Below are 16,504 nucleotides of genomic sequence, written 5' to 3'. Positions count from 1 at the left end.
CAATACTGCGATTTTTTTTACTAGAATCTGACATCATCTTTTTTAATATTTCAGGTTAAGAAGCACCGTTCCCCCTTCCAAGGGCAGAAAGGCAAGTAAGTATATAATGCGAATGCACTACCCAAACGCTGTTAGTGCTGCCGCCTTCAGAGGATGTTAAAATTGGTGGTCTCATACTTTAGGAGAGTTTCCCACTCAGCGCGTAGCCTCCAGGGGTTCATTTCGTACTTCTGGGTAAATGGCATACGAGCGAAAATTGTTTTTACTTTCGTTTCTCGTTGTGTCAGTCAGAAAACCAAATTAAACTATATTTCTCAACAATTATGTTCGACGCCGCACGCAGGTAGGTAGCAGGATGTTTGTTGGCGCAAGACAGCCGAGATGCTTTCAACTATCTCTCTCTCGTACTAGAGAGAAGATACTATCTATCTATCTATGAGATTGTCATTCTTCATCTAAGGAACAGAGACCGACAAGTTGAAGTCGACTTCACAAAGAGGTATAGGACAGACCAACTCTTTTATACATAGACCACCGTACTTTTTTGCCATCTGGATGCGGAGTAGATGGACTATATCAGTTCGGTTGCACTCCCTGCCAACTGTATATACACGGTTTTAAATAGTACTTTGTACGAAGTGTTGCCACAGACGTGATTACGCGTATTGTACTTTTCACTGAAGAGGTAAAGACTGAATAAAAAAAAGGGAATGATTACTCTTTGTTAGTAGAGGTTTAGGGAAAACTGACAATTCTTCAATACCATCGGTAGACACAGATGACAACTCGATTTTTAGCTTTATATCGTCCACAAGTAACCCGGGTACTCCATATTTCAAATACGATTTTTAGCTTTGTATCGTCCACAAGTAACCCGGGTACTCCATATTTCAAATACAATACCGTATACTCCTGCAGTCCTTAGGAGCAAGTGTAACGTTCCCACGGCAACCAACATGACCGTGAGACTAGTGACCTTTGAACACACTCCTTGTCGGCTGAACTTTTTGTTCTTTTTTCTTAATCCATTAAAGTCGGAACAAACGATAGGATTCATTTTTTCTTTCCGCTGAGTGTCTTAAATTAGCAGTATTTACTGAAAAGTCATTAGGAATTTAAAATTGAATAATTTGCTTTCACTTTCGTGTTAAAATATGGCTCTGATTAACGATCAAAGTAATTTGCATAAATCAAGAGGGTGCTACTTGGTTTTTGTTAACGATTCCTCCTCCGTCCACACTTATAATAGTCGTCTTCAGCAAATCCTTTTCCTGTTGTTTTACTTAATAGTCAAGTCGTAGTTAGAAATATAATGGGCAGGATTTTCCTTTAGAAGAGCTAGTTTTCAATCATTTGGTGGTGGCTAAACCCCAAAATTTCCGTGAGTTCAAAAAATTTTGTTTGTCTAAGAAACTTCAACGTAAAAATGTATTAGACTTTGTTACATACCTTAAAAAATATTCATTAAGGATAAATAAAATTTATTATTTGAAAAAATATGACTCGCTTTATTCCCGTTCTTTCAGGATACGATTTATATACACATCGGCTTTACATCATATTTACAACTTTTTAAATACTCAAATATTACAATGTACATTCAGTAAAAACCTGGGCACAATGTACAAAAAACATTGGTACATTAGAAACGTTTCCCTTGTGCCAAGTGTACTTTTTTAATTATACAAAACATCAATGTATACGAACTGCAGTAGAAACATCTAAAACATCACCATCTTTTCACAAATTTCACTGCTAACACCTACGTTACATATCTGGAGACATCATTCTACTCTGCACAAATATTTGCGGCGGTTGAAAAATACAGACGGCCAAAATTATTATTATTATTATTATGACATTTCAATGTACAGTACACAACAATTAGGTCTGAAGCAGCGGTCCTAATCATCTCTAAACAATATATAAAAAAGTACCACTTTTACACAGGAGAAAATGAAATAAATGCGTTGGGAAGTGAAAAATGACATGACTATAATAAGAAATAAAGGGTAAATGGCTTGACTTAGTGAGCGCTCAGGCCCTTTTGGAAGAAGGCATTCGCGCGAGGAACGTGATGATGCAGGGGACACATGGAAACACTTGACCATTTCCATTACAAAAATGAAAATCTTTTCCGAGCCGGAATAACAACTCTTACAAGAGAAACAACAGAACTTTTAAACTCACAAGTAACTCATGTAAACATGTGAATAAAATTAAATGATCCTTAATATACTTTAATAGTAGCTGGTGAACTGGCTTACTAGAGAAACTCAGCCCAAATGTGGGAGTTTGAACACCAAAAACGTTACATTATACATCAAAATACATAATAATGTTTTGCAATGAAAGTAAATTTAAAAACTTCTTTCAATTAAGTAGGTTCGGATTTTCTTTAATGCCCGGTTTGCTATGATATGGAACAGTTTCGTTAAGTTACAATCTATATAAATAACAACAACATAATTGCATGGTGATGATGGCAAACAAATTATCACAATTTTTGTATCGTCAATTCATAACAAATTCATATTTTTCCAGGGGGAAACTATTCCATGCCGGCAAGAAACTATACAAACATGAGGCAGGGAATGCCAAGGGAGTCCCGCCCACTCACACCACCACTCTTGAGATCGTTCAGGGAGAAGGGGGGTGGGGGAGGAAAGGTAGGCACTTTGCTGCCACTACAAAGTAGTTTACCTTTGTGTTCGTCTGTCTGTGTGTGTGTCTGTCTGTCTCCATACGTTAGGTTTTGGCAATTATCTCACAATGCAGTATAGTCACTCGCACTCTCCCCCACCCCCATAATACAAGCATCATAATTATAATAAAATAAACTGACAGACTCAACAGCAGCTGCAGCTGCCTCGATCGCAACGACTAACACAGAATTTCTTTCTGCTGGACCTCCATTGCCTCTGGCTCCTCCTCACTCACAAACTCTTGATCAGGAGGAGACAGAGTAAGGGAGTTCCCACAATCATCTACTGTAAGTGTCCTGGACAGCGTTCACGGGAAGCCTGAAGTTTGTTTTCGAAGAAAGGGGTTGGCACTCCAAGACCAGCTCGTACACCTCGCTGGTCAAAATACATTTTGTCTCGCAAGTGGCACTCTTGTAAATGTCAGGAAGCTTCTTTGTCGTCCTTCTCAGCTCCTCTTCCGCGACACCACAACAACAACGTGAGACAGAGAGAAAATAGGAGCAGCTTGCTGTGGTCTCTTGTTTACCTATCACTCGCACTGTTCACTTGGAAGGCACTACAAATACCACGACTTTGTACCACATACCACAAATTACAGCATTTATAAAATCATTTATTTTAACAATAAATAAATAACACATTTGCAAGAAAAATCTAAATTAAAACATCTTTGGATGTGTGTGGGACTAAACGAAGTGATGACCATCACTTCCTCAGCGAGATGGGGAAATTACTTTTAAGACTTGAGAAAAAGATCGGAAAATACTTTGTATATTTAAGGGAAAAGGAGAAAAATAATACTATAATTGTAAAAGTAGTCTTTTTGGTGTCACTAGCAGATATATTCTTAAAAACGATTATTTTTTTTTTATATTACTCTAGGACACCTTGACACTACTAAACTTCTGTGGCGATGTAGTTTTCGTCGTCGTAGTGTTCCTCTATGACGTATACGCTCGACGGCGTTGTGCATGTCGACGGCGAACACGTCGACGTTAAAGTATTGGTCGACGTGTGCACATCACCAGTGCCACATCCACCTGAACCGCTGCCTCGTTTCAAGTACACATCGCTGTGGAAAAGAAATTTAAATAAATTCAGTCAGTTCCGGCAACCACAATTTAAACAAATTAACTTTGTTCAGACAGACAACCACGTCAGGTTAAATTTGAAAATCCTTTCCACAGTTCCCCTGAATAAATAAAGTTGAAGTTATTATTGATGAATGAGCTAGAGCTTATGTTGCGTCTAGCAATTTAGAAAAAGAGCGTGAGTGTTGAAATGATAATGTTATTACAGAATTGTAAAAATGTCAACTTTCTAAAAGATCATTTATTCATCCGATTAACCTACCTGTGACTATGAGTTCGAGGCAGATGCACGTCTTTGCTGCATGGCGCATTAAGTTCTGAAGTGGGCGTGCCACGACAAGTGAGAGCGTCCAGGTCTTTCTCCAGACGGTCTGCAAGGGAAAGCCTTGAAACATCATTGTTCAAAGGCTTGGCGCTTCTTGTAGGAACAATGCTGTAGGTATTCTCGACTTCTTTCTTGTGAAACTCTGGTTCTTGGTGATGGAGCTGGGGATGGTGAGCATGACTTTGCGGCCGGGTGTTCAGGGGCTTCGGTGGGTAATCCAGCGAATTGAATATCATATCTTCCAAAGACTTCTTGTTGACAGCATTCACAGCATTATGAACCATATTTTGTTCATTTTGGCGTCTTGCCTCTTCATCTTGACGAGCACGATCGCGGCGTCTTCGACGTTTCATGCAGACGATCACCAAAGCTGACACCAAGGCCAGTAAGGGTATTGCTACACTGAAGGTTACAATCAAGACTACCTGGGCTGGGGACATAGATTCACCAGTTTCACCAATAATTAAGGGTTTGGTGACAATCGTGCAGAGGGGACCCCCAACACCAGTAGGGCAGCTGCATTGATATCCCAAAGGTAAATCTGGCCTCTCGGTACAATAGCCTCCATTTTGACAAGGTGAGGATGAACAAGGGGATGCTCGGATGGGTACAGACTCCGTACACTGCCTACCACCCCAACCATCACGACACTGACACTGGAAATCATTAACGCCATCCACGCAAGTACCCCCGTTCGCACATGGCTGAGTACGACAATCATCAACATTGGTTTGACAAAGAGTACCCAAGAAACCTGGAACGCATCTGCAGGTGAACGAATCTAAACCATCAATACAAGTGCCCCCATTCAGACAAGGTCGGTGGGCACAATCATCAATATTGGTCTGGCATGTGTTTCCAGTATATCCCACTGGGCAAACGCACTGAAATCCGTCATGTTCATCAACACAAGAACCCCCATTCAGGCACGGGTCGGATGCACACTCGTTTACTGCACGTTCACAATTAGTACCCTCATATCCAGGTCGACAACGACATTGGTAGCCAGTGTGTGTATCAGAACATGTGGCACCATTGAGACAAGGTCTGTCAGCACAAGACTGACCCGAGATCTCACAGTATTGTCCCGTATAGCCCGAAGGGCACTGACAAACAAATTGATCGTCACCAGTATCCAGGCAAGTGCCACCATTGCGGCACGGAGTCGTGGCACAAGTGTCGTTGATGATTTCACAGTTTGTGCCTGAAAAACCTGAAGGGCATTCACATGAGTAAGAGCCAGGGGCGGTGTTGAAACATGTGGCTCCATTCTTGCATGGCTTATGGTTCGTGCAGAAATTGAGATCTTGATTACAGAATAAGCCACCCCAACCTTCGTCACACTCGCACTGCCATGGCTTTTGACAAGAACCGTGGAGACAACCTGGATAGACAGTGCACTGGTCACAGTTAGGACCCTCCCATCCAATGTGACACCTGTAATTAATAAAAGAATGATGTTCAGCACTAAATCTTTGTCCAAAGATATACAAGACATGATTTACATAAAAAAAACTTGACCACCAATATTAACTCTTGACTATCCTGTATATAATCAATACTAGATAACACCATCCTTCCCTACATTTTCTTGATTACTTACTTGCATTCATTTGGTTTATCGCAGAAGCCAGTACTCCCATGACATCCTGAACTGCAGATGGCTGTAGAGAAAACAAAAATAATCATTAAATGGTGAAATTTATTCTACATGTAACTAATTTGTGCTTCCAGGAGTGTGTATTTTCATACACAGAACACATTATATATATATATATATATATATATATATATATATATATATATATATATATATATATATATATATATATATAGTATATGATAAACACTCATATAGAGGAAAAACTTAATACGAGTGCCATATAAAGCAATAACGATATCCGAAATGCGGTATTCTTGCAAAATTAAACAATAATTGTACTCCACACTGAATAACAATCCTCATTAAACAGAAAAAGATATGAACCCTGATTAAGAATATCGCGGGCAATACAAAAGTTCCCCCGATTGAGTGGAGCAGCAGCTGTCAGGGTGACGTCGCCGCCGCATCCTCTCTGGCCATCTGGCGACGATCGCCGTAACCCTATTACACAAAACCTTTTTGACAAGCATCGCGTTGCGATCAATGCAAGGGGCTCATGTTTTGTTCATTTTCTACTTTAGCACTTTTTATTAAGGAACTCTAAATGCAATGAATACATCTTGACATTTCACCAGAATACTGGAAAATAAAAAGCAAATACCGCTAATGTAGGATCTGCTGATTTTATTTTACTTTTTCAGGAGTAGACAATGTAAATATATATATATAAAAAAAAACTCGCTCAAAATAAACTTACGCGTGAGACAGTAGTTCTCGGTGCCCTGCCATCCGTCAAGGCAGACAAGGTCGCCAGAGGCACTACAGTTATAGTGCCCAAACGAGTCGTTTCTAGGTTTACACCACTTGCGGCACCCTTCTCCATAGTAATGGGCCTGGCATGTGACCCGGTACTGATAGCTGAGAGATGAGTGAGCAGTTCGGTGATCATCATCAGTCCAATCTTCGCCCAACTCCAACCAACGTTGGGTCATCAACCGAGTGATCAAAGCAGGACCTGTGAGAGAAAAAAAATACATTCAGTCACACAATTTCATTTAAACTGGCCAAGGCAATAACAGTATAATCTCAACATTCTATAGGAAAGTTTGGGCACAGGCATGAAAATGTAATAAACTGTCGTGTAACGATAATCTGTAATCTAGAGGTTTGAAAATACCCTACCCTGCCTCTTAAGCATACCAAATATGAGGGGGGGAAATAAAACAGCGATTAAAAAGAGGCAAGAAAATTGCGCCAAAGATGACGACGGGAGGCTTGAGATCAGCAGGAGGAGATGGAGGGAAGAGAAGAAGGGGGGAGGGAGGGAGGAGGTATGTGCATGGCGCTGGCTGCATGACTGTGAGTGCATGGGAGCGTGGGAAAGTGTGGGTCTAGGCTGCAGCAGCAGTGGGCTCACACCAGTGATGGCCCGCATACACAATGCCTGCCTCACCAGGTACATGCAACACTATTTTGAGTCCTTAATCACCCTGATTTTCATTTAAAATTTAGGTTACTATAGGTATCCAAGTAGAAAACAACTATGCCTAATCGAACTACTTCCATATCAAATGCAAATGTTCATTTACTTGGCGAAAGGGAACCAGCCAGATGATGTGATAACCATACCCACCCCAAAAACTGCCCCAAGCTCCCTTTGCAACTGCAACGTAAATGTTCTTGCTCATCTGTACTCTCCACCCACACCACAAATTAACATGTGAACACAACACCTAAACACAAATAAATACCTAGTAATATCATCGTCGTTAAATAATACTTAAACAGATCCTTTGTAGACACTGGAATGTTCCGGGAAAAAAGGCAAAAGTTGGAAGAGGTGTCAAAGACCTATGTGAGGTTACGCTTGCAACTCTCGAAACGCTAAATGGACTGGTTTACTCGCTTTCTTAACACAGGAAATGAATTTCTCACACTCGGTGGCGGAGGGCGAAGGAAGCGCTCGGGGTCGAGAAAGAGGTGTGGGGAGGGGAAGGAGCCAGGTTTGTTAGGAGAGAGAGAGAGAGAGAGAGAGAGAGAGAGAGAGAGAGAGAGGGAGAGAGAGAGAGAGAGAGAGAGAGAGAGAGAGAGAGAGAGAGGAGAGAGAGAGAGAGAGAGAGAGAGAGAGAGAGAGAGAGAGAGAGAGAGAGAGAGAGAGTTCAGAGTAAGGAACGAGTGAGCTTGAACATTTTATGTAAAAGGACCTAAAAGCTTCATGAACGGATACAAAAGTTGATATTTTCCCACAATATACTGCAGCATATAAACCAGCAGTCACGACGACAAACCAATGAAATTCAAACAATCTGGATTATCTTCCCCCTACTAACCCTAATTCTACAGTGGCACGAAAATTTCCTTTCCAGTTCACTGCATAAATACATCTGCAATAAATAAACACTGAATGAAATTCAAAATTAATGCTAGCATTGATCATAATTTCCTTGAAAACGTAAGTTTGAATGAAGGGCACGCTAGAGGTCAAGACACAAGAGGAGTTCGGTAGCGTGTGAGAGAGCTGGCGTGGTCAGAGGTGAGCGAAGTGAGGTGGTGGCGGAGGAGGAGGAGGAGAAAGAGGGTTTGCTGTTTCCTCCTCCTTCCTACCCTGGGAAACTTACGAAGGTGTCGACCGGCAAGCAACACGAACAGCCCAAAGACAATTCAATTCAAACTAGAGGCATCGACTTAATTAAACAACGGTTGTTATTGACTTGCCATACTTGACTATATTAGAAATGTAAAAGATGCACGGTAGTTATTAACCATAAGGATTACCACATCGTATTACACAATTCAGGACATGGAAGGAAATAACTTCCCTAGCCTAGAGCGCATTCGGGTGCAACGAAGCGACAACGCTGTGGGATAACTGGGGGTGGATGGGGGAGGGGGGCTGTAGACGAAAAGGTAGGGTGCTGCCTCTACAAGGTAAATTTTGCTAATGCAAAACAGTAAAATAACTATCGCAAAACAGACAATAGGAAAATGGAACCTCTACTTATATGGCAGATTTGAAATATCCCCAAAAAAGTCACTACACCACAACCTGATCAGTTTCCTTAGTAGCTACAACCTAACACCCGATCATTTTTAAAGGATGTCCTTCAAGTCTCAACGCAAAAATAACGTCACCTTAAGTAAACAGCACAGCATCTTCAACGGAGAAATGCTAATATCACAAGTATTACAAGGCTAGTGTTAAAATATAATAATAATGATGGAGTTGGCTCGGGATGGCAACATTGGGAGCGAGTGCTAGAGGCGGGTATCCTACAGCGCCTGGGGGCTTGACTGCGTCCCGTCTGCCCCCAGGCCACCACTAATATCCTGCCAGTCCCCACCAACTCTAATGGGACTTATTAAGATTCCCCCAGCCAAAGTTTAGACCCCTAACTCTCATCATATCACATACGACGCCATATTTTGACGAAAAAGAATTGTAAAATCTGCAGATATATATGTGTATATGTATACATATATATACACACTGTATATATATGTATATATACACTGTATATATGTTATATATATACACACTATATAATATACATACATATATACAGTATATATATATTACACAATTCACAAAGTTCACGGAAAATCAACATAATAAAATTTCGATCGCTTAACGAAACCACTTCAAACTTTCAAAAGTAATAATATAAACTATTCACATAAGTAATATATATATGTGTGTGTGTGTGTGTGTGTGTGTGTGTGTGTGTGTGTGTGTGTGTGTAAAAACATGTGCACAAATCAAACTGCCAAGGCTAGGTAGGATGACTACTACTGTATGCTGTTCATCGTAAAGTCTAGCAAGCGAATTCCACTTCACAGTGCAGTATAATGAACTTCACCATACAACCCACTTCGAACTTGCCCCATGAACACTATCTTCAAGTGATAACTTCGAACAAAGTATGGTAAGTAGCGATAATAAAACAGAAAAAAGTATGGTAAGAAGCGATAATGTTATTCACCGGAGTATGATAAGTAGCGTTAATATTACTGAACCAAGTATGGTAAATAGCGATAATACTGAACACATTATGGTTAGTAGCGTTAACAATACTGAACAAAGTATGCTGAGTGGCGATATTATTATTTGACAAAATATGGTAATATGTAAATTCAACAGATCCTTTGATAAAAACTACACGGTAAAAAAAAGCTTAACCTACGCAGCATACTACCCGACTAGCATGATACTCATATTCATTTAGTAATCCATACAATAAACACCAGGAGAGCGCTTTAATCAAGATCCACTGAAAACAACCAAAACACTTTACAACAATTAATTTAATCATATATCTCAAACTGTAACAAGAACAGCAACTGTAACATGAAGAAAGCCTAAATTCTTTATAAATTTCACGAGTTTTCACTAGATTTCAGAGACTGGCGTACATTCCGTAAAACCAGAGGATGTGGTATATAAAAGTTTTCACATCCTGCTAATTAAAAGAAAAGTCCCACGGTTACAGGCGATATGTAATCTAATCTACAGCATTTACTTACTAAATTTAAATAATGCTAACATCCACGCCTAGACAGCTGAAAAGCATTCATTCATTAATCTCCAAAACATTCATGCATATCTGTATAGCAGACCATACTACACACACAATATATATATATATATATATATATATATATATATATATATATATATATATATATATATATATATATATATATATATATATATATATATATATATATAATTTATAGGAATATAATTTACAGGAATCTAACAGTGGTCTTGGAAATTAAAGACCCATAAATAATAAGTGTCTTTATGGCCCATTTAACTATATATGTATATATATAGATAGATAGATAGACCGACAGATGGATAGATAGATAGGCAGAGGTAAATTTGATTTCGCTTAGCCATCACGTCATGAGCCAATTCTGTGCTCCCATACGAAATTACGAATGTCAAATATTGTTAAAGCGCCCAAAAGCACCATACCCACCATGTGTGTTTGTGTGTGTCTAATATATATATATATATATATATATATATATATATATATATATATATTAGACACACAAAATGTAAGCATAATCTTGACACTAGCTAATAAGCCACAGATACCCCTGACATCGAATTCACTTTCCCCCGATGGAATTGTATAAAGCACATCAGCCCTAACCAGGATTCGAACCTATATTTTTGGGTTTGATATACAGAGGAAAAGGTGGTGTGGAGTTCAGAATACTGGTGGTATTGATAATGAAGCTTTAGTAAAACAGTGGGGTTGTGCAAAATGAGAGGGAGACTAAGTCTATAAAAATGATCTCGTCTACTCACCGACATATGAGATGGTATCGTTGGGTTCCTCATGCCAAGCTTCGATGATAAGTGAGAAAGTTCCCTGTCAAGAGAAGAGGAAAACAGCACTTAAAAACGGGTTCTCTCACTTCGTACACTTAAATTTTCTAATTCAGTATTCACAAAAAAGGAATATCATTTTGCATAATTAAATCCCAAAGCGCTCGTGAGTTTGACTAAAATCGAAATCTTTTACGACAAAACTCATTTGTTTCGTAACGTTACATAGCACATTATTTACTTCACATCCACTGCTACCTTGCTATGGCCAGAACTATAATTCGCATACAACACATTCAACTGGTATATCCAACATGGCAGCAGTATTGACACTCAGCTAGGCCAATGCAACAGACAAGCCTAGTCGTATGAATTCACAAAAACGTCCACCTTTCACTCTACACTAAATAAAAAAAAAAGGCTATGCTTTATTATATCGTCCAATCACTGACCACTAAAAACACGTCAATATCACCACACACATCCCTTTGTGCCTGAAATGGCCAATAAAACTAGCTAGTAAAATTCACTTCTCACTTAAAATTCACAAATAAGTAAATCCTCGTGCAGAAGCGTGGGAACTTGGCTGCAGGTTATTATAAACTTTTGCTAGTCACAGTGATGGTAAAAGAAAAAAGTTGTTCAGACAGCGAGGCTTGGAAGAAAAAACCTGTCTGACCACAACTGATGCTGTTGCAAACTCGCTGCTGTGAGGACGAGCAAGTCCACAAATGTTTCCAACACAATTTCACACGAACGCAGAGATGCGTTTTCACTTTAAATGTCCTCACGTTTATCACTTTTCTATTCTCAATCCATCCGAGGGTTTTTCCAATTCAACGAAAAAAGAAATCGAGCAGCTCTGGGATTTTAATCACTCAAAACGAATATTCCCTTGAAATTATTTCGTGATGTTTCTGTTCAAAACACATTTGTATCTTATAAAAAAAAAACACTTCTCTATTGATGTAATCTTACCTGCCACGAAGCTAACTGAAACTGAACGGGATTGACAAAATCGCCTAAATCCACTTTCGAGAAATCCACTTCATTCTCGCCCAAGACGGGCGTCACGGCCTCTCCAAAGGTACAAGGAGACGATGGGTCGATCACTTCTTGGTATACTTTGAGACACACACGGAATTTGGTCTTACAAGATCCACTACATAATCCTTGGGAGTTCCTGTAACCACTGCAACAGTGGCCTTCCGTGTCTTTTCCGAACTCGTTCACAAATTTTTTTAGCCTAAGTTCGAAAACCGCATTAGCAGAGACCTGCAAAGAAGAAAAACCAACGGTTAATATTTTCACATATTTTATATGTAGCATTCAATACATTTTAATAAATTTTTCATTTAATCATGTTAGTACAGTTTTATTTATTGGACTAGATGACTAAAATTCTCAAGTCCAAAACACTACCTTCGGATATTTCAAAAACGGGAATTAGTCACTGTATATTTGAATGAGACTCACCTTAGACACAAAACCAGTTGCTAAAACCATGACCAGTACGATGGCCACGGGTTGTGTTAGCCACCGCATGGCTATGAAATAAAGTTGCAAGCGGTGCGTGTGATGGTGCGGAGGACGGCACGCGGCACAACCTCACCGTTCTTTGGATGGTGACAGACTGACGTAGCGGGTAAACGTTCTACTCCACCGCTCGCCGACCCCTCAAGCTCCGCCTACCACCACCTGTAAAACACGAATAAAAATTATTTTCTCAGTATATCAACAATTTACAAGCTTACATTTATAAATATATAACAAAATACGAAATTTTCCATAAAAACTGACTTCTACATCAGCAGAAATACAGCAAAGCACGTGTAATGTTTGTTTACTATACTAGAGTCTCGGATAATCAAAGCGGTAGGAGTCTCGGACTAATTTAGTTCCCGCTTCCGTCACTAGACGGCAGCATAAGTCAGCGAGTCCTCATTGACATGTGAATAGTACTATCTACTACGTTCAGACATTACTAAATCTTTTCTGGATGGCATTCAGCTACATAGCAGCTTCCAATGACATGGTACAGCTTTCGTTAATAAGCAAACATGACATGATTATTACACGAGTTTATATGAACTGATTTATCAAGAAAAAATATATAAACACCAGTCTCAATTCATGAACACTGAAAAGACCATCATAGCTCATTTAGAGGCATCCAAGGGAAGCTCATCTATTGCCTCTGACACTGCTAATTCCCACGATTTGAGTACTGAGCTTGACATATATTTTTTCAACAAGTACAGCTGAAAATTTAAATTTTTCATTAAGAATTCGTATTAACTTTAAATCATGCCACTGGCTACATTATCTATTTGTGCATTACACAAATACATAGCTTCAGAAATAAATTCATATATATATATATATATATATATATATATATGTATATATATATATATATATATATATATATATATATATATATATATATATATATATATATATATATATGACCTCAAGTACGTCTGAATCCACTAGGACACATTTTTTCTAAAAATAATGTTAGGTAGGAACTCAATTCCATTAGTGACTAAATATCGTAACAAAATTGGTAGACTCTATACTCGATACAAAATGCGAACCCTAGCATCCACGATACACAGGCAACATGGTAGTACCATCATATGGCAAGAGTAGTAGAGTTTTTGGGTTGGGGAAACTGGGGAAGGGGATCGGGGGAGGGGGAGGAGCTAAACAGCTGCGAGAGGCCACCTGCGACCCTCCTCCATGCCCTCCCGCGCGTGAGGCTTCACAATAGAAAGGCGTATCCCTCGTCCCATCAATGCCTCCCCAATGATTTCAAGAAGCAAACTTGAACCATGTTCCTTTCTTGCTAACTACTCCGAAAAGAAAAGGTCCATACTAGTTATAACACAAGCCTAATAATACAACACAGCTTAAATATTTCACAACTAAAATAAAAGCCAATTTCTGTATAAAGTTAAAACACATACATCACTTACAAAAACGATACAAGGGAAACCAATAACGAACTAATGTACATTTTCTTGCACTGTTGACAAGCACAATGTGTTAAATACAACAGGATCCTATGAAATATACCGTAGGGTTATGTTACCTTTCCGATACAATTACCATAAAAGAAATTCTTATCCTATCCCCCAAATACGACTAAATACAAATGGAATTTCGAAGGCTTACGCTTTACACTGAATTATGGTGGACTGTTTAGATATAGTGTGCAAGTGTGCAGCCTGAATAAAAGTGATTGTTGAAAAGGGTAAACATGCTCATAAATTAAGCTTTATTATTTTTCATTTTCGTTTTTTTAGAGAACGCGACTGACGTCGGACAGTAAAAACTATTTGGTTTAAATCAATTATTTGTAAATATTGACGGTAGCTTTTAAGACTTTTTATAGCCTATTAATTTCGTTCTTAGAATTAATATTGCCCTTCTTTATACTGATGACAATTTTATGAATAGAAATCTTAAACATTTAAGTATACAAAGTGGCATCACTGTTAGTCCAAGACGGCTGAATTATGACAATTACGGTCAATATGAATTCAGGAAAGCATATATCCTGGCTTGTTTACAGTTTCAACACAATATTATGAACACAATATTATGAACCCAATTTCACTATAATATCCATATTAAACTAGTCTTGTAGATAATGACAAATGAAAATCTTTAAGTGAAATGCTACCACGTCGTTATTGAAATTCCTAGCTCCTAACAAACAAAAATCCCTCACAACTACCATTCATAGACGCTACACTTTTGGACTTTCATAAATTATAGATACAAAACTACTGCAGAAAGTCGTGTTTTACAAAACAAAAGGCAAACTGATTTCTTTACCGAGAACATAGGAAACAAGGATGGCCTCCCCTACTCAAAACACAACTTGGAATAATGGACCACATGAAATTTCCTTCGGTTATTTATGTTAAAAAGCCCAATTATGATAGCTGCGGCAAACCCATAGCCACCACTATGGGCTTTTCATAACTTCCATTCTTATTAAATAAAAACTGTTCTTTCTACATCCTGACAGTATTATAAATTACCCATAATCCCTGTACATCACACCTTGCTAAACCTTAAAAATGCCGAAGCCCTACAATCGTAATGGCTATGCCTACCTCAACATCCTAAAACAATAATAACGATCCAGGTTTCGCACTGGTTTCCAGGCACGAGGAAGTGCCTTTTAAGCACCAGATCAAACCCAGGGCTCCACCTTCAAGTAGCAGCAGTTTAAAGTAACTATACACGGCAAGGATAACAAGATCGACTGAAAACCAAACGATAGTCATGGCCAGGCGAAGAGAGCGGTTTAAACCCTTCTTCCTTGGAATAGTTTAGACGCGTGCCCCGACCACCGCTACCACTGCTCGCTAGTCCCTCCTTTCTCAAGACATCAAACTACAGTCTCAAACGACACTTTTCCCGCCAATGCTGTCGAACAAACTACCCACTTGTTTGATTCTCTCTCTCTCTCTCTCTCTCTCTCTCTCTGATTAGCCCACTAGATGAAAATAAAAGGTTATTAGATTTCGCTGGCCTTGTTTCCGTAAGTCTCCCTTCCGTTCGAGCTGTGGAAGACTATATTTTCATTGTATATGCCGATGGCAGCGAGGATGGCGATCGGATGATCGGAAAATAATTAACAGACTTCACAGTCTCGTCACAGTTTTCATTTCAGCTAAATGGCGTTATCTGTGTTGAAATGCTCTGTTATTCACAATCTGATTTAAAATTCATAAAAATGTCTTAATTACCAAAATAAATGAATATCTAATGAACTCTGCTGATGTTTTGGGCTACCTGAGCTCAGCAGAGAGAGAGAGAGGGGGGGGGGGATTCTAACACGGACTAGTATAAGGAAAAAGGAATGGGCTCAGTTGGAAACGAATTCATGTGGTAGGTTAGAAAGACGGCAATTCCAACCCACTCCACTATCAGTGAACTCAAATCTCAGTAAGCGGGCTTCATTGTTCTCGGCTAGACTCACTGGTGCCTTGACAAAAACTCTGGGAAACTTCCTGTCTTCCCATTCCATTAGTGACCACTAGTTCGATATAGAAAAACAAAACCAAGCTTGACTCGATTGGTCTATCCTACTGGAGGCTGCATATGCACACTTTATTTCAACATGGCAGGGGCGGGGGAGGGGGATTTAAAACCATGCGGCGACACTGTCATGGCAACGGCAGCTTGTATCACTTATGTTAAACAAGTATCTCCCAAAGTAAAACTAACGAGTCGATTCATTAACAGTTTATCATTATAAGTATAGGCATAGTATTTGCACATACGAAGCTGACTGGGAAATAACAGCTCTCAAACAAAGCCCATATGAAAATATGATCTATCTCCAGACGAGACTTGAGAGCTAAGCCAGGATAAGGTTTAGAAGAGCTTCAGTCTATACTGTACGTAGTTATCAAG

General features: G+C 39.2%; 1 protein-coding gene across 7 annotated transcripts in view; it reads right to left on the bottom strand.

The window, feature by feature from the left end:
• Nucleotides 1-1,480: 1,480 nt before the first annotated feature.
• LOC136830826 (delta-like protein B) overlaps nucleotides 1,481-16,504 on the bottom strand; it is a 628,420-nt gene continuing 613,396 nt past the window's right edge. For 6 of the 7 annotated variants that reach the window (XM_067090799.1, XM_067090803.1, XM_067090804.1 and 3 more), the window contains 7 exons: nucleotides 12,542-12,763; nucleotides 12,044-12,340; nucleotides 11,045-11,108; nucleotides 6,482-6,739; nucleotides 5,725-5,785; nucleotides 4,059-5,558; nucleotides 1,481-3,777 (listed from right to left, as the gene is read on the bottom strand). In XM_067090799.1, the coding sequence (XP_066946900.1) occupies nucleotides 3,603-3,777; nucleotides 4,059-5,558; nucleotides 5,725-5,785; nucleotides 6,482-6,739; nucleotides 11,045-11,108; nucleotides 12,044-12,340; nucleotides 12,542-12,610 (2,424 nt within the window). In that variant the 5' untranslated portion in view covers nucleotides 12,611-12,763 and the 3' untranslated portion in view covers nucleotides 1,481-3,602. Of the gene's footprint in view, nucleotides 3,778-4,058; nucleotides 5,559-5,724; nucleotides 5,786-6,481; nucleotides 6,740-11,044; nucleotides 11,109-12,043; nucleotides 12,341-12,541; nucleotides 12,764-15,195; nucleotides 15,456-16,504 lie in introns of those variants that run through there. The other variant, XM_067090802.1, reaches the window with a different exon arrangement.

Source organism: Macrobrachium rosenbergii, chromosome 47 (assembly GCF_040412425.1).
Source record: "Macrobrachium rosenbergii isolate ZJJX-2024 chromosome 47, ASM4041242v1, whole genome shotgun sequence".
In the NCBI taxonomy this organism is placed as follows: Eukaryota; Metazoa; Arthropoda; class Malacostraca; order Decapoda; family Palaemonidae; genus Macrobrachium; species Macrobrachium rosenbergii.
The sequence above is the reverse complement of the archived record's forward strand: the minus strand, read 5'-3'. Positions and strand labels throughout refer to the sequence as shown.